General features: G+C 36.3%; 3 protein-coding genes and 1 long non-coding RNA gene across 7 annotated transcripts; 2 read left to right on the forward strand and 2 right to left on the reverse strand.

Moving 5' to 3' along the window:
- The first annotated feature begins 30 nt into the window (after positions 1-30).
- LOC104106071 (uncharacterized) lies at positions 31-4315 on the forward strand. 2 transcript variants are annotated; one of them, XM_009614555.4, is made up of 2 exons: positions 31-220; positions 3246-4315. In XM_009614555.4, the coding sequence occupies exon 2, from the start codon at positions 3350-3352 to the stop codon at positions 4130-4132; it is 783 nt and encodes a 260-aa protein (XP_009612850.1). In that variant the 5' UTR covers positions 31-220; positions 3246-3349; the 3' UTR covers positions 4133-4315. The 2 variants fall into 2 exon arrangements, with proteins under 2 accessions (XP_009612850.1, XP_009612849.1); XM_009614554.4 differs by having other exon boundaries at positions 32-220; positions 3268-4315.
- Positions 4316-4400: 85 nt separating this feature from the next.
- Positions 4401-6971, reverse strand: LOC104106069 (uncharacterized protein At3g61260-like). 3 transcript variants are annotated; one of them, XM_009614551.4, is made up of 6 exons: positions 6828-6971; positions 6657-6751; positions 6315-6554; positions 5608-6040; positions 4836-4917; positions 4401-4715 (listed from the first exon to the last, which is right to left on the reverse strand). In XM_009614551.4, exons 1-6 carry the CDS (start codon positions 6848-6850, stop codon positions 4524-4526), a joined length of 1065 nt encoding a protein of 354 aa, XP_009612846.1. In that variant the 5' UTR covers positions 6851-6971; the 3' UTR covers positions 4401-4523. The 3 variants fall into 3 exon arrangements, with proteins under 3 accessions (XP_009612846.1, XP_009612845.1, XP_009612847.1); XM_009614550.4 differs by having other exon boundaries at positions 4401-4754; XM_009614552.4 differs by having other exon boundaries at positions 4401-4754; positions 6657-6731; positions 6828-6967.
- A 191-nt stretch (positions 6972-7162) lies between these two features.
- LOC104106070 (heparanase-like protein 2) lies at positions 7163-11052 on the reverse strand. Its single transcript, XM_009614553.4, has 9 exons — positions 10781-11052; positions 10605-10641; positions 9752-9935; positions 8848-9002; positions 8534-8767; positions 8133-8322; positions 7920-8045; positions 7727-7826; positions 7163-7623 (listed from the first exon to the last, which is right to left on the reverse strand). The coding sequence occupies exons 1-9, from the start codon at positions 10991-10993 to the stop codon at positions 7312-7314; spliced, it is 1551 nt and encodes a 516-aa protein (XP_009612848.1). The 5' UTR covers positions 10994-11052; the 3' UTR covers positions 7163-7311.
- Positions 11053-13226: 2174 nt separating this feature from the next.
- On the forward strand, positions 13227-20918 carry LOC138900569 (uncharacterized). The gene is made up of 3 exons (XR_011411675.1): positions 13227-13587; positions 18271-18339; positions 18606-20918. It is a non-coding gene; the product is annotated as an uncharacterized lncRNA (long non-coding RNA).
- Positions 20919-25403: the final 4485 nt, after the last annotated feature.

Genomic DNA, 25403 nt, shown 5'->3' on the forward strand with positions numbered 1-25403 from the left:
AAGAAAACAGAAAATCAAATATTTCCACTTGGCTGCCTCGTATCTACAGTATAGTCCCACGTAAAATCTCCTCACACAGATTCCTCAGAAAACGTACAGAGAGAAAAAAGAAGAGAGAGACCTTACACATAAATTTCCCATTTTCTCTCTTTTGGTCTCTCTCCCTCTTTTCTCTTTCTGTTTAATTCTTTGGCAATTTTATAATCACCCATTTATTCAAGTAAGTTCATTTCCCTATCTCATGAATCACATCACCGTTTCTTGAATCTTTGATTCTCATTCTGATTCTGCTTCTGATTCTGCAAATTTTTAATTCTTTTTTATCTTGTTTTGATGGTAACTAAATTTCAAGATTGGATTTTTATGAGATTTGTGGGTTTATTATGCCTTGAAATTATTGTTACATGTGAGATAAATCCATTTCTTGGTTTGAATTATTGTGGGTATTTTGTGATTGGTTCAATGCTATTGATCTGCCAAATATTGTGGAATTCAAATTCTAGCTCTAACCCTTTTTTGGGTTTTTAGCTTCTTGTTCTTTTTTCATCTTGTTTGTGTATGTAATTTTAGTTTGAAAAGAAAGAGTTGAAAGAAAGTTTGGATTTTGAAACTTTTCTGATTGGTATGCATTTGTTAATGAATGTTTGACTCAGTTCTTGTCATTGGATTAGTAAACTTTTAAAACTGTAAAATGAAGTAGAGTGGTCTAAGGTGTCGGATTTAGGCTCTGGCCCGAGAGGGCATGGATTCAGATCCCAGAGCTGTGATTGTTTGCTAAATTAATGTGCATTAGTACAAAATTAGACAAGATTAGCAACGATCACATTCGGAAGAATATGCTAATAGCACATTTAGAGAGTAAAAATAAGAGAAGGTCGCTTGACATGATTTATTCATGTCCTACATTGGCCTCTCAATGCTCCAATTTATAGGTGTGAAACAATGGTGATGGATCTGTTAAAGGGGATGAGGTATTAGGAAGTTATCTAGAAAGACCAACAATCTCTTGAAATACATGCAGATAGCACAAAAAGTGTGCGGTGGAAGAAAAGATAGATGTAGGCTATAGTCTTGTTAGAGATTTGTATGCCCGTAGAAAATGTAGAGAACCTCTAGTGCTAGAGAATCTACCCTTTTACATATTGCACTGATACGGGTCTGTATGGAGTTTACATAGTTGTGAGGGTTCATATAGTCGACTCGACCCCAACTAACTTGGGATTAATGCATTGTCGTTGTTGGAATAAAATGAGCTATAGCAATTAAGGTCATCTTTTCGCCTTTAAGAGTGTTTATTTCGAGACTGGAATGGTTGAAGGAGTAACCAAGGGTTGAGTCTTGTACTTGTTAAGAATCTTAAGATATCTCCTTTTGAGCATTATCTGTTCTCAGAGCATAATTTTGTAATGAAGGAGTTAGTCTAACTACCATCAGAGGGGTAGATTGATGTATGCATATATGATAGATTTCCATAATATATTGCAACAATTGTGAAACTAGAATGTGAGCTATGATTACAAAGTATAAGGTAAAAACTTTAAAGGATGATGACACTCATTTCTTAGATGAAGACAGGAATTAAAATAGGGTGACTGAATGCAGGCTTGCTATAGGAGTGTTATGCAATAAGAAGATACCTACCAAAATGAAAGGCAAGTTCTATAAAAACGTTGTGAGACAATGATGTTTTATAGGAGTGAAGCACTAAAATATCCACAGGATGATTGATGTAAAGATTTGAATGTTAAGATGGATGTGTAGTCATTTTTAATTAAACAAGATTTGAAATATCGCAACCTAGTGTGCGAGTAGAGATGATAACATAAAAACGATTGCCTAAAATGACTTGTTCCTATTTTGGCCTTCAAATGCTCTGGCGGATATGTTTGATATGACGCATGAAGCTATTACAAGAAGACAAGATAGACTTACAAAAACTTGGTATATAAGCAGAAAGGTAGAAGGGTGGGCCCATCATCTACCGATTTTCAAACCATGCGCCAATTGACCCTTAGAGATTTCTCTGTGATAAGAAAAGAGGACCTTATCTTATCCACACCCAAAAAAAAGAGGACAAGATAGACTTAAAATCTTATGGAAGAGAGTTGTTTCAAAGACTTAGAATCTCTCGGAATTCACGTAGATTTAGCTAAAAGGAGAACACACTGGAAGCAAAGGATCCATATAGGCGATACCAAGTAGTTGAGACTAAGGACCAGTTTGGCCATAGATTTTGCCAAAATAAACTTGGGTTTTATTTGGCAAACACATGTTTGGCCATAGATTTTGCCTATATTTTGGCAAAATCCCAAATCCCAAAACCAGCTCAATAGCTGGTTTGGGGCCAAATCCCTAATAAGTTTTAGTTGTTCTTGTAAAACTTATATTCGAGTGTTGGTGTTTCCGAAGAGCTTTTTCAGTTTGGTTAGAGATTTTTTTATTAAGGATAATGGTGAGATTAGACAATAGTTTTAGAGGACCCCTAATTTGTCTTGAAAAACAAATTATTGGGCATTGAAAAGATACGGAAACACGAAAACCAAATAGACGATTCCATAGCCCTCATGGTGTTGTAAGTTGACATAGAGTTAGGTGAGCTCCTTTGCTGCACGGGCATGAGCTATGCCTAGAAGCAGTCATGATAATTTTGTTATTTAGTACATGGACTTCTATTTGCATACCTCAATATTTGGTGGTATGTCTGGAAACTCTCATGCAACTCTCTCATATCAGTGTCGTTCTTCAAGCTATTGGTAGAGACCACAAACAAGAGATCTTTCTCTCAAAGTTTCTCTTCTGTCTTGTAATTGCATTCTTTTTATCAGCATATAGAATATATGATTTACAACTAGCATCAAAGGTGCGGCTGCCATGTAAAAGTCCCTTTTTCTGTTCGATATAGCAGTCAATAGCCCATCTGCTCATACCAATGAAAGGGTTCATTTGGAGGAATTAATTTGGCCTTGGTTACAATTTTCACCACTTAGAGGGGAAACAAGGTCCAATTCAGGATTTCTTTTTGGATAGGGAGCTGATTTTTTTAATAGGGATTTAGGGAATATGTACTTTTTTTCTTTTTGCTGATACGTAATGATTGTCAGCAGGAACAATAAAGTGGATATATTCGTTTTTGCCTTTGAAAGATATTTGAGAGGGTTGTGATTGCAGTTTTATGAGGCGTGTAAACATCATCGCTTCTCTCTCTCCATAATTGTTTGCTTAGAGATGGCTGATAAATGCCGCAGTTCTTTTTGCTCTATATTTCAGGTTCAAAAGAGCTCCAAAAGAGGTGTTTTACATTGAACAAGTTCTTCCTACCAGATCCTTATAGCACTTGTTTCATTGTGCTATGTGGAAATCCATTTCAAATGCCATCACAAGCTTCGGTCAGAAGAAGGATTCTGCTGCGCCCAGTCAAACTTGTCATGAATATTCAGATGATGATGATGTCTGTTCTAATGACAGCTCCGAGGAAGGACTAGAATGCCCAATATGTTGGGAGTCATTTAACATTGTCGAGAATGTTCCCTATGTATTATGGTGTGGCCACTCTCTTTGTAAGAATTGTCTGTTGGGACTTAAACCAGCTTCTGTGAAGATTTCCACTCAACAAGTCCAGATTCCATTATTCATTTCCTGCCCATGGTGCAATTTGCTGACACTTCGGTTGTTTTACCAGGGAAATCTCAAGTTTCCTAGCAAGAACTTCTTCCTCCTCTGGATGGTGGAAAGCAGAAATGGCGACAGGGTGACGTCTCCATCTGCCATTTACAGGGATCAAACTTCAGTTACCGGGAACCAGACTTCTGTCACGAACTGTAGGCGGACTCATCGTCTAGGCTCTTCAGTGTCTAGCGCTACTGGTCCTAGAACTAGCAATACAAGTGGTATCACTACAATGCAAAGGTCCCAGTTTTCTCTTCAGAAGTCCCTTGATTTCTTTTTCCGACTGACATCCAAGTTTCCGTTGGTTATTGTACTTCTTCTGGTTGTTATATTCGTGATACCTTCCAGTGTGGGCATCCTACTTCTATACCTGCTGATCACAATTCTCTTTGGACTTCCATCTTTGCTAGTATTATACTTCGCTTATCCTGCTCTGGATTGGTTGGTGAGAGAGATTACTGCTTGAAATGTAGCCGGTTCAATTTGTTTGAGAATTATTTCTTAGAGTTTCGAGTCTGTAATACAAATTACTGCTTGCACTAGTAAACAATGTCTCATCAGTTTGATCTTAGTCTTTATATCAAGAGATGTTGTAAATATTTGTTGGTTTTTCGTGGAAGTTAATGTTAATTTTCCTTGAAAATTTGAATCTGCTGTTGTTATTGGACTTATGATACCGCGGTTCACAGCCTGATCCTTTCACATTCAATTTTTTCGACTATAACAGTATTGACTTGTGATGATCTTATGAAAGCTTATATACGGCTGAGTGTTGTGCCTCAGTATATATATACATGTTTTTCCCTGTAGAAAAGCTATCTCTAAAATTTTTACAGCTTTATTATGAAGGGTAGTATTTAAAAGCATAAACATGTTGCTGGCATTTTCCCAGTTGATCTGATCTTATTTGCCTTCTCTTTAACCTTAAGCTCTTCGTTTTCGCGATTTTGATCTGCTTGTTCTTTGGCTCCTCCTGCAATGCTTTCAATCCTTCCAACTTCATTGTTGAAATGTCGCATGGCTTTCGCCCTACGCCTGTTTAATTCGGCCTGTAATTTCATATTGTTTTTATTTGACAATATTTCAGCCTGTAATTCCATTCAGTGTGTTGGTAAATAAATGAATTCCAGCAGATTAACTATAACAAAAAATTTAAGATGGGAGTCTACCTCAATTCTCTCCAAATCTCTCTTTGCCTTTTTCTTCTTCTTAGTTTCCCATTCCACAATTTCTGCTATGAGCTTCTTGTACCTGAAATTTTAGTAAAAGGGTAAAGAAGTAGGTCATATATAATAGAGCAACCAAAATCAGCCCATTTCCTGTTTTGAGGTTAGAGAATAGTATTATTGTTAACTCCTTGACTATGTTTATGTTGCAGCTAGAGGTGGTAAAATCAACCCATTTTCTAATAACCTGGCCAACTCGTCCAGGTTTTGATGGATTGGGCTATGACCCGCTTGTTGACTTGACTCAACAGGTTGAACCCGAGAACAAACCATCAAATTATTGGGTAAATATTGGTCAAATATTTGTGTAAATCGACGGGTCAAAATGCAATGTAAACCAAAATATACAAAATCAAATTTGGGGATTGAGAATTATGTAAATTTTGTGGTCCGACTCTTCTCCGTACCCCGCGCATAGTGGTAGCTTAATGCACCGGGTTGCCTTTGAGAATTATGTAAATTTGGAAGAACTAAAGCTAATAAGTTACGAAAAATACATTAGCTTGCACCAAATTTTTTTCTTTCTAAAAGGCAAAATAAGAAAGGAGGGAAAGTTAATGAAAAGGGTATGAATGAAAGTTTGGAGACAACACCAAGATGTACACAGCCTTACCCTTACCATGGAAGGGCAAAGAGGTTGTTTACTATTGACCCTCGGCTAAAATGAAAGTTTTTAGTGTGATGTCAATTATAAGGCATCAGTTTAACAAAATACCTTTCTGTGATCTTCTCCATCTCTTCTTTCTCCCAAATATCTGCCTTAGAATTTCCACTTCCAAGCTTCATTGTATTTTGCCCTTTAGCCATGCCTGTTTGAGATGAAGATTGTCTAGTTGGCCGAACAGGAACCTCAGGAGCTTTGGGAGCTTTGCTTTGGTCTGGAAATGTTGAAGTTTTCTTCATTAATGGAACTCTTTTGGCCTTTTCAGATACTTCACTTTCATGTTTGGTATCTCCAAAAGTGGGTGTCTTTTTAATAGATGGAACTCTTTTGGCCTTTTCAGCAACTTCACTTTCAGGTTTGGTATCTCCAAAAGTTGGTTTCTTCTTAATAGATGGAACAGTGTTAAGTGGCTCTGGATTGATTGTTGCTGTCCTTATTGGCACACTTTTATCTGGAAGTTTTGGTCTTGGTTTTGAAACTTCATCTGATAAGATTCAATGTTAAGAAGAAAGTTATGTTACAAAGTAGTAATAAAGACCTATAAATTTAACTGTGTGAGACGGGGGATCAAATTCAACGTTAGGTTGTTACTTCACATCTGCTTTATTCTTGGTGGACAAAATTACCTAATACCTGTGTTGGTGGGAGGTAACGGGCTTACGATGAAGTATTAGAGGTTCGTACAAGTAGGCCCGCACACCACCATTATACCCCCAAAAAAACAAAAAAAATGGAAATTTTGCAAGATTTCTTCCTACCTGAGAACTTTTCGGGCTTCTTAGGGATAATATCATCTGCTTTAGTCTTGGTAAAAGGTTTATCAGCTCCTCCACTATTTGTCCTTCTGTGGTCTTTTTCACTCTTGTCTTCGATTGATTTTACAGCAAATGCAGCTGCTGCCACTGCAGCTGGATAGTCAACACTATCGCTAGAATCATAATCGCGACTCATTGTTCTTATAAACTGTCTGTACAACCAGCTAGGTGCTCTTTTTGTCTCTGCCAAAAACAAAAACCAAACTTTTAGTATATTATTCAGAAGTTTTACTATTACAATGTTCTTGTTTTCCTAAGATTGAGATTTTGAGTCTAGGTTACTACCTTTAAAAGGTTGAGTTTTCTGTGGCGGTATTGTTCTATCTCTTGTGCTGCTGCTTCCTCCTTTCTCTTCTTCTCCTACACCGGAGAATCTCACCCTAGAACAGTATATTAATTGTAACGCGAAAAAGCTATATCTCTATGTTAGAATTTGAAGTTGACGTGTTACGTTACCTCATTTGCTTAAGCATATCCATTCTTTCTTTGTAATGAGGACCTTATTTTGATATCTCAAAGATTTGATAATAGTGAAATTTGAAGGAGAAGCACAGGAGAAAAAAGGAAGCTTTCTTTTTCAGTTTGATAAAAGCTGTGTTCTGCTTTTTGATATCTTTGAATGTACTTATTAAAGAAGATATCTTTGCATGCAAGGGTTGGTTTTGGATCTTGAAAACAAAGATATCAAGCATTCTTTTCTTCTGTTAAATGGTTTGCTTTTTCTTGAAGTGATTCAGATTCCTTTTATATAGATAAAAATTCCTTTATCAGAATCCCATAGAAGAAAGAAAGAAAACAAAACTGAGAATGTAATATAAAGCAACTTACTAGAAAAATAAAACAAAGTATTAAGTTTGATCTGAAACTTCTCTAAACATGTTGATGAAAGGAATCTAACGTCTTTATCCTAATCTAAAACTAAATGAAATTTATAATTTATCTATGCACAAGCAGGAGCTTGGAACCCTCTCAAGGTGGCAAAGACGATAGAACGAGGAGCAACGGAGATAGGCAACGTTGGATCAACGAGCTGAGGATTCATTTCTGGGATGTCGAATGAGGCAGTGAGCTTCAATGGAGTGCCATTTAGCAACAAAACATCACTTTGAATGTTGCCATCTTTTGGTGTCAAATGGTACTCTTCCCTTTGATGTATAGGCTCAATCCTACTAGGATACATGTTCAAGTCATCTACCACAGATACTTCAAATGTTGTCGACTTGTCCATGTTAATTAATAGAACTGTAACACCCTGAAAACACAAATAATACAGATGTTTTCTCCAACTGTTAAAATCTTGTTATACTTAATAAGATCATAGTAAAGTTGAAATTCTTGATAATGTTGTATCTTACACTTGTCTTTGAGCAATGAGCATAAGTGCGCAAGTAAGGCGAGCCCTCATGAGTAGTAGAAAGCACATTCTTTCCCATGAGCTTATGCCACAAAAGAGCACTGCAAAAGTTATCAGGAAAAAACATTGTAAAACAGCTAGACTTAAAATATGAGAAAAAGGCGATTTGAGATGATGAGAATCGCGTTAAATACCCATAGTAATCTGGATTTGGGATGAAACTTGTAGTGTTGAGAAGACCATAGTTTCCACCAATTAAGGATTGTCTGCAGTATACCTTATGGTTGAAAGTTGATGTCATTCCGAGTTGATCCAAATACCTGCAACACAAAGATTACTACATTAGACATTCTAGCCAACGGAGAGGAAGAGTTATTTACTATATCAGACTTGCTATGAAGAGTTACCAGAAGCCGTTGACAAAGGTATGTGAAGTGGTTTTGCCACCACTATTATAAGCTCCACCAGATTCACCAACCCAAGGTCCAGAAGATGGTGAAAACAATTTAGCAGTATTTGAAACATCATTAAAAGTTTGAGCTATTTGACTAAGGTAAAATGGATCCTGAAGTTTGTTAATCAAAGTTGGATCAACACCTGCAATTTACCAAGATTCTTAGTCCAAAAACAAGTCAAACTCAAACCAGAGGGGGAAATCAAGGAGACAATACAACATTTTTTATGCGGAACATAGATTTATATATGTGAGATAATTGTGACAAGTTCAGTAGTAGGAAATTAAAAGGCTGAAAAACTTTGAAGTTTAAATCCTGGATCGGCCTCTGGATGTAAGAACATTGTTATGTACCTGCTCCAAGGTTGTAAATATGATGTGTTAATCCATCGACGACGTCCGGACCGGTAGTTTGAAGGAAGATTTTGAACCATTCTTCATCATAAAATCCACCAGGGGCCAAGATTTTTGGTCTAGAAGCAGGGTCAGGGTACATATGTGTTACAAGTTTCTTCAATTTCTTGACATCTTTGCCATATTGCTGAGCTTTTATTTTTGCAGCAACCCCTCCTGCACAAAGCTCATTACCTACCAAAAGAAATATGTTAAGTACTTTTATAAACAAGAAACATAATTCATTGGCTTAGGATTATAGTTTGTATTTTTACCTAATTCATATGAGTCAATCTTGTATCCTTTTTTAACAGTGTATTTCATCAATGATTTTGCATTATACTGATTCCAATCTCCTTCCCAAAGAGTATCATCTTCATCTGATTGTATCCTTCCAAGTAAGGCATTCAATGAAAATGTTAATGCAGCCCTGCATAAATTCACAAAGATAAAAATGTTAACATAGAGAAATGGCGGACCCAGAAGTTTTACTAAGGGGATTCAGAATATTAAAAAGTAAATATATGAACAAGCCAACAGGATTAAACATTTATATTTATGCATCAAAATAATTTTAATATATACAATGTAGTTTTTCGGCGAAGTCCGTCCCCTAGCTCTACCCCTGCATAGGAGTCATTTGGTTTGACACACTAATAAAAAATAATCTCAGCATAAAATTTTGCAAAAGTAATACTCCCTTTATTCTATTTTATGTGACATTATTTCCTTATTAGTATGTTCTAAAAAATCACACCATTCAATTTTACCAAACAATTTAGCTTTATATTTCTTAATTTACCTTTAATGACATGCTTTTAATGGTTTTTTCAAACCACGGAGTTCCAGTTTTTTTCTTTATAGAAGTAGTAAAGATACATGAATAAGAATAACCAAAGACAAAAAGACTCTTAAAGTATCAATTCGCACATAACAACACCTATTATATTATGCCGCACATAACATTTATGTATTATAATCTCCGTATAACTAGTCCATAAATCGACCCCATATTGTACTACAACTAATTAAGATCCATCTACACTCACTGTCTCACTCGTGACCATGTACATTTATATATAAAAGTAAAAGAATGTAGAATATTACTATATAAAATTTAAGTGGTGCAGTATATTTAAGAGAAAATAAATTAAAGGAGAAGAAAAATGATGAGCTTACCCTGTTTTGTTAAACAAATCATGCAATTCATCCCATCTATTCATGTGGAGACAGCCTTCAGCAAATCCAAAAAGGCCATCTGATTTTTTCTCTAAGTTTGAGCATTGCTTTGGGAATTTTCCAACTTTGTAGTAAACCTGATCTTGTAGTGAACCTCCTATTCTGATTCTTAGTGGATTGAATGCTGCAAAATTTTCAAAAATAATCAAACTAATTTAGAGGAAAAAAAAAAACTGCAAATTTTTAACGTCCTTTTTTTTTTGGGGTTCAAATGTTTTGGAATAAAAACAAGATTGGGTCATGAAAACCATGAGAACATCTAAAGGAAAAGACAAGTTTCCATAATTAAACTCTATTTTCAAGCAAAATGTTCCTTTGTTTGCATTATATTCTCTAGCTGTTTTCCGTTTCTATTATATTCTCTAAACTCTTTTCTATTTCGTTCTTGCATTCTATGAAGCTGCACATTGTTAGTGCAAGCAATGTCAATTTATTGTCACAATTCTACTTGTAAGCAGTGACAGAGTTAGTGTACGGCCAAAATTTCCTTTATTTGTCTTAAAATTTTATTTAATATGTATAAATTATTAACATAAAACCTAGTAACTTAAAAGTGTAGACCTAGTAACGTAAACCAAGAATTCTAAACCTATAAATTTCAAATTATGGCTTCGCCTAAATTTTAAGTGATAGCATGAGACTGTGGGAGTTTTAAGATTGTACTTCTAGTCGCAAGTATATATTTCCTTTGTCTTATTTTCGAGTGTTATCGACCTATGTATACATATATTTTTAGCACAATATTATTTACACACATAAGATATATTAAAAAGCAATGAACTTTAGTACCAACCTTTAACGGCGTTTGTAAGAATCTTGTTCTTCAAATCCTGCATGATTTTTTTCACAATCAATCAATAAAAACTTGATTTAAACTCTCCTAATTTTCCTTCTTATTTTCATGAATATCTTATATATAAAAAAAAGCTAAAAAACTTGGAGAGATCAAAATTTAGAAAAAGAAATTACCAGATTAAGAATACCAGCTTTTCCCCATGGACATTGATTATAATCACACTTGTTTTCTGGCCACCAATCTAAAGTTGCACATATGAAATTATCATCTGTTTTAGCTATAGATGTCACTCCTTTTACCATTACCTTCAATTCATCTGCCTTAGACAAACAAAAACAAGAAAACACTAAAAGAACCAAACAAAACAACCTAGTTCTTGAATCCATTGTTTAACGAACAATTAATGAAATACGTGAAAGAATAAAAAAAGGAGAAAGAAAGAAGAAGGATATATAAAATTATGATAGCTTGGAAAGTTTATATAGAGATATAATAGCTAAGGATTTTAAATCCTCGTTGGCTACTGCTACAAATGAGCGCACTATTTCAACTAGGATTCTATATATTCAAAAAAAAAAAAAAAAAAAAACATATCCAGTAATTATCCTCTTTTACTTAAAATTCGTTTGCTAAAAATGGGATAATATAGAAGAAGAGTTCAAGATTTGGTAGGATTCAATTGTAGGATTAACTTATATACACACAATTAAATTTTTTTACATTATTAATATACTTTAACTTGTTGTACTAATAATTTATTTTATTTTTTAGGTTACTAATTTAAGCTTTTGTTTTTTATACGAACAGTTACCAATATAGTTAAACTCACCCATTGTTGACTACTAAATTAAGCTGTTTACTTTAACTAGGAAAATTAATTTATAGTTTGTAGTCTGAAATTCCTACTTTATGTTATAAAAATAGGTTATAGAAGACGATTTTAAGATTCAGTAGGATTTAAGACAAACACAACTTATGATATACTATTGAGATACCGAAGTCAACGTAAAGACTTACTCTTATCTGATGTTTAGATCAAACTGATAGATGCATGATACGAATTTACATGTACGTTTTTCCATTTAACAATTGTTAAATATTACATAATTTCATCTTACTAAATCTCTTAGCTCTAGTAAGAAAATCTAATTTGATATAAATATCTGGTACAGATAAATAAATTTATGAAGAATTAACCCATATAGCCGGCCCACCCAACCACTAGAAAGCTTTCCCACTTTAAAGGTTTGATACGATAATTGCCTATCGATGATATATAACAATCAAAAGTAAAGAAATACCACAAAATGTACTAAATCATGATCTAAAGGTAAAAACTTACCCGCATCAGGTATTTACTAAAGATAAAATGTACAAAAAGTACTAACGACGAAACGAGAAGTTTGGCTCCGTAGAAAATACATAGGACAAAAGCGATTAGCTAGTAAGGTAATTACTTGTCATGAAATACTTGCGCACATCATTTACAATCATGTTAGGTTTCGGGAAAAGAGAATATTATCATGTTCGTAATTCATAACGTAATCTAAAGTTATGGTATTTTTGGGTGTTAGTGCTACAATTAAGTAAAATTTTAATTGCGGTATCTAACATGTGAACGGATTTTGGCTTCTGTCCATTTCCTCAAGTACTATTTACATCTTAAGCGTCTAGATAAAAATAATCTAATAAGCATTCTAATCATAATTAAGTGACAAGTTTTAGGAAAGTAGTCGCTAATTAAGATCAGATAAGATTAGAAAATGCCGCATTTGTCAGAAGGTGCAAATATTGCACATGAGCATAAAATGAGAGAAGATCGCTTGAGATGGTTTAGTCATATCCTGCGTCGATATGCAGATGCACCGAACCGTAAATATAAAACTATCACTTGGTAGACCTAAAACCACATGGAAGAAAGTTATCTTGAAAGACCTACAATTCTTTGGAATCTAAAAATAGGGCACAATGAAATGGAAGAAAAAGTTATAGGTGATAGATTTTGGACTTAGTAGAGAACTTCTATCATTATTAATTACTATTATTATTTATATTTTTTTACTTGCACTTTAATTTTTTTTTGGTAATGAATTGAATTTAAAAGGAATGAGGATTTATATCGCCTACCCCAATTTATTTCGAACAAATGTATTATTGTTGTTGTTGTTGTTTCAAGTAAAAACTTTTGTAGTACTAATTTAAGTATCCAACTAGCTTTGGAAAGAAAACGATTCAAATTTTAATTCTAATTAAATTTCTGTACTAATTTAGGTCATTCCTACAAGATTTTAATTTAGAGCAGCAGTAAAACTGTTGTATCCTATGATGCCACAAGATATCTCATCTGTTATGGATTTGCTATGAATGGGAATGTTGCAAAGGCCCTCTTACATCATTAAGTGAGAAAAATGATACAATTTTGAGAGGTCCCAAGTTGTACAAGGCAGTACCTTAGGCTTATAGAAGAGAACTAAGTTTGTTAGGAATTAGTTATTACGAATAAGAGTGGAACTGCGGTTTAGTCCTTTATCTTTATTAATAGTGTTTCTTATTTGCTCCCTAGTCCCTCTTTTATTTTCCAATATATCAGTTGTACTTGTCATTTGGAAGAATCACGAATGAAGAGTTATTATATTTTCCTCTCAACTTCCCTTTTTCCTTCTTCTTTTACACTTTTCTGCTTCAATTGCTTCAAAGTGCATCAGTGGTATCAGAACTTTGATCCTCGCACTATGGAAGAGCTCAACTATGGCGACCGATATGGTGGAGGTTCTTAATCGGCTAGATCGAATGGCAATTGATATAGTCAATTTAGGCATGCGACAGAATCAGCTCAAATCAGTGCATGAGCGTTCCTTCCGTGAGCTTAAGGAGTCCATCGATGAAGGTCGACAACTGGATAAAGCTAAATCGACAGTGATGATGCGTGATACTGGGCAGAGCTTATATTCTACGACGGCGGGACCTCAACAACGCTCAGGTATTGTGAATTTAAGCTCCAATCCTCAAAATTCCTCTTCTACTACTTCGACACCTAGTCGTTTCTATAGTTCCCAAAATTACGGTAACCTTAAACCTGTGTCTACCCCGATTTTGCGTGCTCTGATTCCCCCCATTTCTATTCCACTTTTTACTAGCCACGTATCATCTATGCCAATCTCTACGAGTCAATTACCAGCTATACCCAACCTCAACCCACTTCACCAGATGCAAATTCCACCCAACTATAACCAGACCTATATTCCTAGTTTTCAGATTCCATATCCATCAGTAACTGGCCAGATTCCTTTCCCCTGTAGCTCCTTTGCTCCTTATTCCTCATTTTCAACTAAATATTCTCTTCCTCAGTATCCATTTCAGGACCAGCAATTGCCCACCCTACACGTTCCTCAACCCGTCCACCCACATAATGGTCCTTCTCACTAAGCCTCTCATTCACTCACTCGTTTATCCAAAATAGAATTTTCGCTCTTTAATGGGAAGAATTTTGTTGATTGGTGGTATAAGGCAGATCAATTTTTTTCACTGGATGAGGTCTTACCAGAAGAAAGGGTCACAGTGGCTGCTTTGCACTTGGATGACATTGCATTGAGTGGCATAAAGCATACATGAGAAGTCGAGCTCATTTATCCATTCCCTTGTGGGATGAGTATTTATTTGTGTTAGCCGACAGATTTGAGGCTGAGTATGACGATCCCATGTGTGAATTGTTTAAAGTAAAACATATTGGGGTGTATTCCTATGGGGACTGAAGCCAGAGATAAGTGATGTTGTGAGGATTCACCGGCCTTATTCTTTACCCCAAGCCTATCACCTTGCTAGGCTACAAGCCTACAAGAATCTATTTTTCTTAAACAAGCTAAGGCTATCAAGGGTTACTATCCTGGACCCACTACTCAGAATCCCAGGACTGTGACTACACCTATTAACCATCTTCCAAAGCAGGTTCCGGTTGTATTTGATGGCAATATATAATAGTCAGAACAAGAAGAAGAGACTCACCCATACTGAGTTGAGTGAAAAAAGACATGTTTGTAAACACAAGGCTCGGGTATTTCTGTTGGAACTGGAGAAAAGTGAAGGCTATGAAGAGGAAGAGGTGGTGACAAAAGGAGAACCTGGAGTGATTGAGAATTGTTAGAATTCTCTGCAGGCCCTCAATGGTAGCAGAGGGTATCATACTTTGAGAGTTCCGAGGTTTTGCCAACATAGGGGGCTTAATATCTTAATCGATAGTGGATCTACACATAATTTCCTTAATGAAGGACTTGCAATTAAGATGGGGTGGAAAATAGAAACCCTAGATCCTCCCCTGAATGTTGGTGTTGTTGATGGAAACTCTATTCAAGTGCACAAGTGTTGTCTAGCATGGGAATGGTTGCTCGGAGGCACTGTCTGTAGAAGTTGAGTCCCTGCACCAGGCCAGTACCCAGCGGCACTAATGCCCATTTCTTTATGATAAAAGTCAGTCCTATGGTGTCCAGTGTAGAAGCATCTGTTGGTAAGACAACAACTGAAAATCCTAGTGCTATACAGGTTGTCCTGGAAGAATTTCAGGAGGTGTTCAGTAAACCAAAGACCATACCACCACCAGAGGACCATTTGATCACCACATACCTTTACAGGAAGGGGCCAAACCAATGAATACCAGACCCTACAGGTATTCCCCCATGCAAAAGGATGTTATAGAGAAAATGGTGCATGAGTTATTAGCCCAAGGTTTAATTCAACACAGTAGTAATCCATTTGCTTCACCAGTGGTCCTAGTTAGGAAGAAGAATGGAAGTTGGAGAATGTGTATGGATTAGAGGGCATTGAACCAGATAACTATTAAAGACAAGTTCCACATTCCAATTATTGAGAAACTGCCGGATGAACCTAGGGTTCTAAGGTATATTCTAAAATTGATCTGAGGTACGGATACCATCAAATCAGGATGTCCCCTGCAGATGTTTCAAAAACTGCATTCAATACTTATTCGGGGCACTATGAGTACTTAGTCATGCCTTTTGGTTTAACTAATGCTCCCTCTAGTTTTCAAGGGTTGATGAACCAGTTTTTTCAACAACACCTGAGGAAGTTCATTTTGGTATTCTTTAATGTTATTCTAGTGTTCAGCAAGAATATTAAGGAGCGTGAGGAACATCTCAGAGTTACTTTTGCTCTGTTAAGACAACATCACATGTATGCTAGGAGATCAAAGTGTGTGTTTGCTGCTACCACGGTTGAGTACTTGGGACATTATATCTCTGCCAATGGGGTTGCAATATGTGATGACCCAAAAATGTCATCTTTAATTTAAACGTTCATTTATGTATTCTATGAAGATATTGAGAGCTTACCTTCTATGAGTTATGTCTCAACTGAATAGTTGATGTTAATGGCGTTCCTTTTCTAGTAATATATTACTTATGATGCCACTGTCAGTATTATTTTCATGTTATGTTACGTTGATTGGATTATGTATGTATTGTTAGGATTGGCTTCTGAGATTCTCTAGCAGGTGGATAGTCCCGGTTATAAAGGAAACTTTGGCGAAAGTTTTGGAAATTTTGGAAGTTAGTAAAAATTCGGTAAATTGAAATGGGTGAAAGAAGAGATAAGTTATGTTATGTGTTTGGGGGCGGACACTACTTCTCATTTGAGGACTATTAATATTATAGATACCAATTGGATATGATAACAAGTGTACGAGGCATATTATAAGTGATGTGAGGTCTAGAGAGAGGCCTAAGTCTAAGTCAAGTTGGAAAATTTCATAATAGACTAAGGTTTCAAATGGGTACACACAAGATCAAACTTTAAACAAGCATATATACCTATATATAAGGAATTATGTGATGATCTACCTATCAAATGAAAGGTTTTCGAGTCTAGTTTCTAACGCTTTAAACCATTAATCATTTGGACACTCCTACAAGAAGTTATGACCAAATTACCAAAAGCTGAAAAAAATGCGATTTTGCGACCAATTCTGCGATCGCAAAATAGTTATTCGATCACGAAACTGCTTCTGCGACCGCAAACTGGTCGCAGAATGGACCAGAACAGCCCAGTTCTGGGCACCAATTTTTGCGACCATTGTGCGGCCCGCATACCCATCATGCTGTCCATTATGCGACTGCAGACCCGATTTCGGAGGGTTAATTTTTCTATTTTCATAACCCAACCCCATTTTGATAAATAGGTTATGGGGCTTATTGTGGGACAATTATCTGATGATTTTAGAGAGAAGTGAGAGTGTTTTAGAGAGAGGAAGAAGCTCAAGTGCTTTGTTCATCAAAAATCTTGTTCAAGCTTTGAAATCCAACAAGGAATTATCACAAAATCTTCACCCAAGAGGTAAGGTTCTAGCCCCTATTCTTCAATTTCGAGTTTGGGTAAAGATGGGTGATTGTAAATATGATTCTTGCATGTGAGAGTATTAGTTATACATGCTTGTACCAATAAGGTTATGAGAAGATTGTTGAGTTCAAATGGGTAAAGATTGGATTGAAAATGGTAGAAATCTTCAAACAAAACTTTAATTGATGATTTGAAAGCCAATCTGATGTCGGAATTCGATAATTTTTGTATGGTTGAACTCGTATCGGGACGAGTGTTCAGATTTTGCGAGTTTTTTCGGGATTCGAGACGTGGATCTCACTATTGATTTTTAAAATGAATTTCGTATTTTTATCCGAAAAATTTATAAATTCATATGGAATTAATTTATACGATTTGTATTGAGTATATTGAATTGTTTATGACTAGATTTGAGAATTTTGGACACGAATTCGCGAGGCAAGGGTTTATTGGATTCTTGAATTTGGTTGCAAAGCGAGGTAAGTATCGTGGTTAACCTTGATTTGAGGGAATAGAACCCTTAAATTATTTGTTATGTGAAATGCATGTGAACGACGTATAAGCGAGGTGACGAGTGTCTATATGTCGTCAAATTAATTGTTTGCATAATTACTTGAAAAATTATAAATCGTTTTAAATCATGAATTAATTATTTCTCTCATGTTCTTTGTTCAATTTCATGCCTTGAATCCATGTTATAATTGCTACATGCTTATTTGATTTATGTGACATAATTTCCACTTGACGTTTAGTATACTAATTATTAAAATGCTTATTACATCCTTAATTTCCATAATGAATTGCTACTTGTCATCACTTATTTCTAATAAATCATAATTATTATATGCTTGTTGTCTTATAATTTCATATTAATTATTGCATTTATTGGAGTAATTTCTTTTATAAGAATTGGTAAATGAAAATATTGGAGGAGCGGGTTGCACGCCGCAACGGAAATGAAAGTGAATATATTAGAGGAGCGGGTTGCACGCCGCAGCAGAATTGATTGGAATGAATATATTGGATGAGCGGATTGCACGCCGCAACAGAATTGATTGAAAAGATATATTGGGATCGGGTTGCACGCCGCAACGAAAATTGATCGAAATTATAATTGGTTATAACTGCTGAGTTGGCTTCAACTATTAAAATGAGTTACCTAATTTATCTCTATTATTGTTGTTATTACTATTATAACGTACAGGTTAATGTAAGTGACTTGCCTTAACCTTGTCACTACTTCGTCGAGGTTAGGCTCGGCACTTACCAGTACATGGGGTCGGTTGTACTGATACTACACTCTGCACTTCTTGTGCAGATTTCGGAATTGCTCCCAGCGGCGTACCATAGACTTGCTCGGATTTCAGCTACCCAGAGGAGACTTGAGGTATAACTGCACAACGTTCGCAGTTCTGAAGTCCCCGTCTACTCTATTTTAGCTGTATGTTTGCTTTCAGACAGCTTTATTTTATTTAGACCTTTATTTGTATCATTCTAGAAGCTCGTGCACTTGTGACTCCAGTTCTTGGATGGTATTTAGACATTGCTATTATTATGGATTATTCACTTGATTTTAGCATTTGTTTCTTTGTTATTAATTAATTTAAAATAGTTTTAAAATGGCTAATATTATTCTAATGTTGGCTTGCCTAGCAAGTGAAATGTTAGGCGCCATCACGGCCTCAAAGGTGGGAATTTCGAGTCCTGACACAACAGATCCTAGAAAGATACTGGCAGTTCAAAATTGGCATGTTCCTACTACGCTCAAGCAGTTGAGAGGCTTCTTGGGCTTAGCCGGGTATTATAGAAGATTAATTCAGAGGTATGGATTATTGAGCAAACCCTTGACTGATTTATTGAAGAAAGATAGTTTCAAATGGACTGAAGCAGCTACTCAAGCATTTGAAACACTAAAATCAGTCCTAACTTCAGCACCTGTGTTGGCTATGTCAAACTTTGCTCTTCCATTTGTAGTGGAAACCGATGCATGTGATGTTGGTATAGGAGTTATGTTGATGCAACAGGTACAACCTATTGCTTATCTTAGCAAGGGATTATCAATTAAACATCAGTCACTCTCAGTTTATGATAAGGAGTTACTGGCGTTGGTGATGGTTGTCACTAGATGGGGTCAGTATTTGGTAGAGAGGCATTTCATAGTTAGAACATATCAGAAGGCTTTGAAGTATTTGCTTGAATAACAATTGCATACTGGATCTCAGCTTAAATGGATTACCAAACTATTACAGTTTGATTTTGAAATCGAATACAAAAGAGGTAAGGAGAATAAGGCTGCAGATGCATTATCAAGGATGCCTGCAATTGAATTGGCTGCTCTGACATTGTCCACTGTTAGAACTAACTTACTACAATCAATCATGGATAGCTGGGAGGGGGATACTACCATTCAGACGATCATACATCAGTTACAAAACCAAACTGGAGAACAGAAGGGGTACAGTTTTGTTAATCAGCAACTAAGAAGAAAAAGGAAATTGGTCGTAGGGGCCAATGCTGAACTGAGAAGTGAAATCCTAAAAATGTGGCATTCTTCCCCTCAAGGAGGAAATTCTGGGATTGATAATACTTATACGAGGGTATCTTCCATCTTTTACTAGAAGAAGTTGAAGGAAGATGTTGTCACTTTTGTCAAACAGTGTGACATCTGCCAAAGAAGCAAGTATGATACCTCTGCTTACCCTGGGTTACTTCAACCCCTCGAAATATCCGCAACCGCTTGGAGTAGCATTAGCATGGACTTCATTGAAGGCCTTCCAAAATCGAAGGGGCGATCAGTTATATGGGTTGTAGTCGATAGACTGGCCAAATATGCCCCTTTCGTTGCCCTATCTCATCCTTACACCGCTAGTGAGCTTGCTAAGTTGTTCATGGAATACATCTACAAGTTACATGGGATGCCATCAGACATTGTCAGTGATCGAGATCCTATATTCACTAGCAAACTACGGCAAGAGCTCTTTTCAGTCCAAGGAGTTACCTTGAGCACTTCAACTGCTTACCACCCTTAGTCCGATGGACAAACTGAGGTACTGAATAGATATTTGGAGACGTATCTCAGATGTTTTTATTCAGAGACACCTGCAGGCTGGTTCAATTATCTAATCTTTGCGGAGTGGTAGTATAACACTACTTTCCATTCTTCTATCCATTGCACACCTTATGAGGCCCTATATGGACAACCTCCTCCTATCTATTTGCCATATGTATCTGGAGATTCTGAGATTGAGGAGGTGGACAGGAATCTAGTAACTAGGGAATTCAAATTGCAGTTGCTCAAATATCATTTTGTGAGGTCTCAACAAAGGATGATTTCTCAGGCTAATAAACACAGATCTGATAGACAATTCAACATTGGAGATTGGGTGTTCTTGAAGATGAAGCCTTACAGGCAGATCACGATGTCTACGCACCACTTCAATGAGTAGTCTTACAAATACTATGGTCCATATTTGATCACAGACAGAGTAGGTTCAGTTGCATACAAGCTCGCTCTTCCTCCTGAGCTATTGATTCATTCCACCTTTCATGTGTCCTTGTTAAAATCTTGTTATGACATTCCTAAGCAGGTTAACCACCCCTATACTAGACATCTCTAATCCCTATTGTCCAAAACCTGTAAAAATCCCAAAGCGTAGAATGGTTCAAAAAGGTAACAAAGCTATCACACAGTGGTTGATGCAATGGGAACAAGTTCCTGAAGAGCAGGCAACCTAGGAAGATGTTGTTGTGGTGAAGACTAGATTTCCTACATTTCTTCCTTGAGGTCAAGGAAGCTTTCAAATGAGGGAGTAATGATCCAATTTTGAGAGGTCCCAAGCTGTACCAGGCAGTACCTTAGGCTTGTAGAAGAGTACTAAGTTTGTTAGAAATTAGTTATTACAAATAAGAGTGGAATTGCAGTTTAGTCCTTTATCTTTATTAATAGTGTTTCTTATTTGTTTCCTAGTCCCTCTTTTATTTTTCAATATGTCAGTTGTACTTGTCATTTGGAAGAATCATGAATGAAGAGTTATTCCGTTTTCCTCTCTAATTATAATGGAATAACTCTTCATTCATGATTCCTCTCTAACTTCCCGTTTTCCTCTCTAACTTCCCATCTGTCCCGTCCGTCCCACTTGTTTTTTTAATTTTTTTTTTTTGAAATATAGTCGTTGGGCAACGGCCACAATTGCAAATGTAATCGTTCCCAACGGCCAAAAACGTCCATATTTGCCCCCCCCCCCCTCCCCCCCTAATTTTTAATATAACCCCTAAGTTTATTAAATTATACTTTGGCCTTATTTTGTTACTATAAATACCCCCATCCTTCTTTATTTTTTTCCATAAAAAATTAATATTTTCTCTCAAATCTCTTATATTCTATCTATATTTTTGGAGCAACTTTCAAGCTTCAAATTAATTCGTCAAGTATTTGGAGCAATATTTTGGGCAATTTTTTTAAGTTTCAATATTTAATCATGGTGTACTCGTTTCATGTCCAAATTTTAATATATAATTTTTTCTTATCATGATAGTGCTTAATTTTTGTGTTTACTTTACGTGTTCTATTTTCGTATTTTATTTGTGTGTTTAATTTTTGTGTTAACTTTTTAAATTTAATTTAGTATTTAAATTATGGCACCTAAAAATATATTTGGCGTATTTAAAAAAAGTAGTAAAGGTAAAAGTAGTAGTAATCCTAATCCTAGTTCTAATCCTAATCCTAATTCTAATCCTAATCCTAATCCTTCTCCTAAAATTAAAAAACATATAGATGAAATAACTCATGTTGATGAAACTCCATTTTCCCAACCCCCGCATGTTATAATATTAATTTCGGAGAACAACTAGATCATGAAACTTTACAAAGACAATTTGGCAATGATATTTTTATTGAGGACGAAGAAAATGAGGAAGAAGAATTAGATGAAATACCCACTAGTCCCGCAACACAAGCTCTAACTCAGAGTTAATCTCGATCTGGAGCTTTACCCCCTTGTACTTCCTGTAAGGGGTAAGCCTAAGGGTGAACGTCCCAAAATATCACTTGTATGAAAAAATTTTAAACATGATAAAGTCAATGAACGTGCTATATGTGAAAAATGTAAGCAACGATTTGTGCACACCAAAAGTGGTGGGACGGGGGTTTAACTAGGCATTTAGTTAAGGAGCACAAATCTTTATGGATACAAGCTAAAATAGAAGCCGGAAAAATACTCGATCCTAGCACCGGTACTGGCACTCCTAGTGAATCTGGCGGGGGTTCTAATTTTTTACAACAGCAGCTTGACCCTGCTTCTGGTGCTATTTTACGCCCCTATAACAAAGATAGAGATGGTGAGAACTTAGCAAAAATGGTGACTGTCTGTGGCTTACCTTTTACTTTTCCTTATCACCGTGCTTTATAGATAAGTTACAACGAAGCTATATAGGAGCTTACAAATATTAGTATGATAATTTGTAATTGGCTACTAAGAGGCCTAGTTCAAACAAAACCCTTCCTAGAAGGTGGTTGCGTAGATTTGGTGCTCTTCAAAAGAATTATATTTGTATGCGAGATTTGAAAGTTCTATTAATAAAATAAAAGGCTCTAAGCGTTGAATTTTTTTATGAATTGTCTTACACTCTTACTTAGTTACTTAATGGCTTGAAATTATATTAAATAAATTATAACTCTATTATAATTACTAGAATATTTTATTACAAGTCTTTTGTTTTAATATTTTATAATTCTTTATTTAGTTTTCTAATTTCCGTTTTAACTTTTAAGTTTATTAAATAAGTCAAAAAACTAGCCGTTGCAAACTTTAAGAACTTAGTCATTATCAAAAACTAGCTATTGCCAATCTTAATGCTTAAATAATTTTTTTTTTTAAAAAAAGGCCCACTTAAGGCCCGCGAAACCGTCCTGTCCCGTTTGTTAGCGGGTTCGTCCCGTTCCGCCACCGTCCCGACTAAATATCGTCCCGTCCCGTTAATTTTGTCCCGTCCCGTTAGACAGCCATACCTTAGAGTCTGCTGCCTGTTACGTGACTAAAGTTTCCTATGATCCATCAGAAAATGAAAAAACGCCTGAAAAAAAGCAAATTCCTGTCACATTGCATTACATAATGTGATCCATAAATACAAGTCAAAGAAAGATTTTGCAGATCAAAACCTGTCGCAAGTAGCTTGGCTAGGGAGCACAAAACTTAAAGTCTGTTCTGCAATATGTTTAGTCCTATCAGCGTGTCATTGCGAGTAGGTCAATGAAACGAGAGACCCGTGTGTAATTGAGACCAACCCTAATAACTAAATAAGCGAGAAAGAAAGCTGATTGCAGGTGGCACTATAAGCTAGACCAACCACAATTTTGGACTACGCTTATTTGCACAGAAAAATATAACCTACATTCAGCTGGAAACTAAAGAATAGGGACAAATGAATTTTGTTTCTTTCAATGAGGTAATTACTCTAGGCTGATCATGACTAAATAATTGGCATAGCGCTCTAAAACAGGAAGTTTGAATCTGAAAGTTCTAGAACTTCGTGCACACCTATTGGATTTACACCACGCTGGAACGCATTGCCCTCAATGTACCTGTAACATAATTTAATATCAGTATCTGCATGGTACCCAGAAAGTTTAGTTGCTTATAGTTACAACTTACATTTCTTTCAAGATAGGGTGTTTGTAGAAGGTATCAGGGATCCTCCCAGAAAACTGATTGTGATCAAGATACCTGAAAACAGATACAGCTTCAGACACCGCGATTCAAGAGTCAAAATCAAATGGACGCTGAAAGATGGTTTGCAAGTACAGGATCTATTATACAGTCATGAAGAGTAAAGAGATTATCGTTAACCACTTAAAATGGACAAGGAACAAACTTGAATAACTTTGATTTGGTCGATTCAAGTATGGACTCCTACATAGTGAGCTTTGAGTACTAGAAGGAATATATGTTGATAGACTAACATGCTCATTTCTTGGCAGGCCTACGACCATCATGTGAAAGAAACAAGTACTATAAATGACGAGCTTATTTCCCAAATATATTTGGGTTAAGCTTCATATCGCGACAGAGTCTTCACTGCTCAAAGCATACCCTTTTCGATCCATCTTTCTTTTGGTGGTTGGGGGAAGAGGACTGGGGAGAAGAGCCAGACATAAACTGACATTTTTTTCTTTGATTACCGAGAAATCCATTTGGAGCCGACTCTTTGGGCCAACCATAGCCTTCGAAACTCGGGAATGATGGGCCCTCCCCTCTACCATTCTCCACTTAAATACCAGAGTTAGTTCGCTTGGCGCAGGGCTCGAACCTGTGACCTAAGACACAAGTCTCTCAATTGTGTAACCATCTGGCCCTGGAGCCTTATCTGGATAGCATGCTTTAATAGTAGAAAGGACCTCCTCCTCCTCAAAAGGAATTTCCAACTATGCTTTGTCTTCTTTTGATATGCTTTAATAGTCTTGATGATCTAGAAAGAATATCAGAAGAAGACAAAGCATGGTTGGAAATTCCTTTTGAGGAGGAGGAGGTCCTTTCTACTATTAAAGCATGCTATCGAGATAAGCCTCCAGGGCCAGATGGTTACACAATGGCATTTTTCCAGAAAGCATGGTTGATCATTAAAGAAGAGGTGATGGCTACCCCGAATTTCTTTCATCATAACTGTCACATGGTGAAGTCTTGCAATGCCTCTTTTATAGCCTTAGTTCTGAAAAAAAAGGGAGTCATTGAACTCAAGGACCATAGACCAACCAGTCTGATTGGTAGTGTTTACAAAATAGCAGCCAAACTACTTGCAGAAAGGCTCAAGAAAGTGGTCGGTGGTCTAGTTTCTGGACATTAGAATGCCTTTATAAAAGGCAGACAAATCACTGATGCAGCCCTCATTGCAAATGAAGTATTAGACTGGCAATTGAAGAATGGAAATCCTGGTATTTTATGCAAGCTAGCTGTAGAAAAAGCCTTTGATAAGGTGAATTGGGCATATCTTCTAACCGTGCTTAGGAAGATGGACTTTGGTGACAGGTGGATTAAATAGATTTTGCATTACCACTGTTAAATTCTCAGTACTTGTCAACAGAGGGCCAGTGGGATTCTTTTCCCCTCATAAAGGTCTTAGACAAGGGGACCCTCTCTCTCCTTTCCTTTTTATTCTGGCCATGGAGAGACTTAGCAAGATATTGGACAAAGCGAAGCAGCTCCAATGGATTAGTGACTTTCAAGTGGGGCTTAACTCTGGGCCATCTCTCTCAGTATCTCATTTGCTTTATGCAGATGATACTCTGATCTTCTGTGGGGCTGAAAGATCCCAAGTCCTATACCTTAACCTAACTTTGAATCTGTTTGAAGCTATTTCAGGTTAGCACATTAACATGGCAAAAACACTATCTACCCTGTAAATGAAGTCAACAATCTGGAGGAACTAGCTGGAATTCTATGTTGTGGTACTGCTGCA

This window comes from Nicotiana tomentosiformis, chromosome 10, assembly GCF_000390325.3.
Source record: "Nicotiana tomentosiformis chromosome 10, ASM39032v3, whole genome shotgun sequence".
Taxonomy (NCBI): domain Eukaryota; kingdom Viridiplantae; phylum Streptophyta; class Magnoliopsida; order Solanales; family Solanaceae; genus Nicotiana; species Nicotiana tomentosiformis.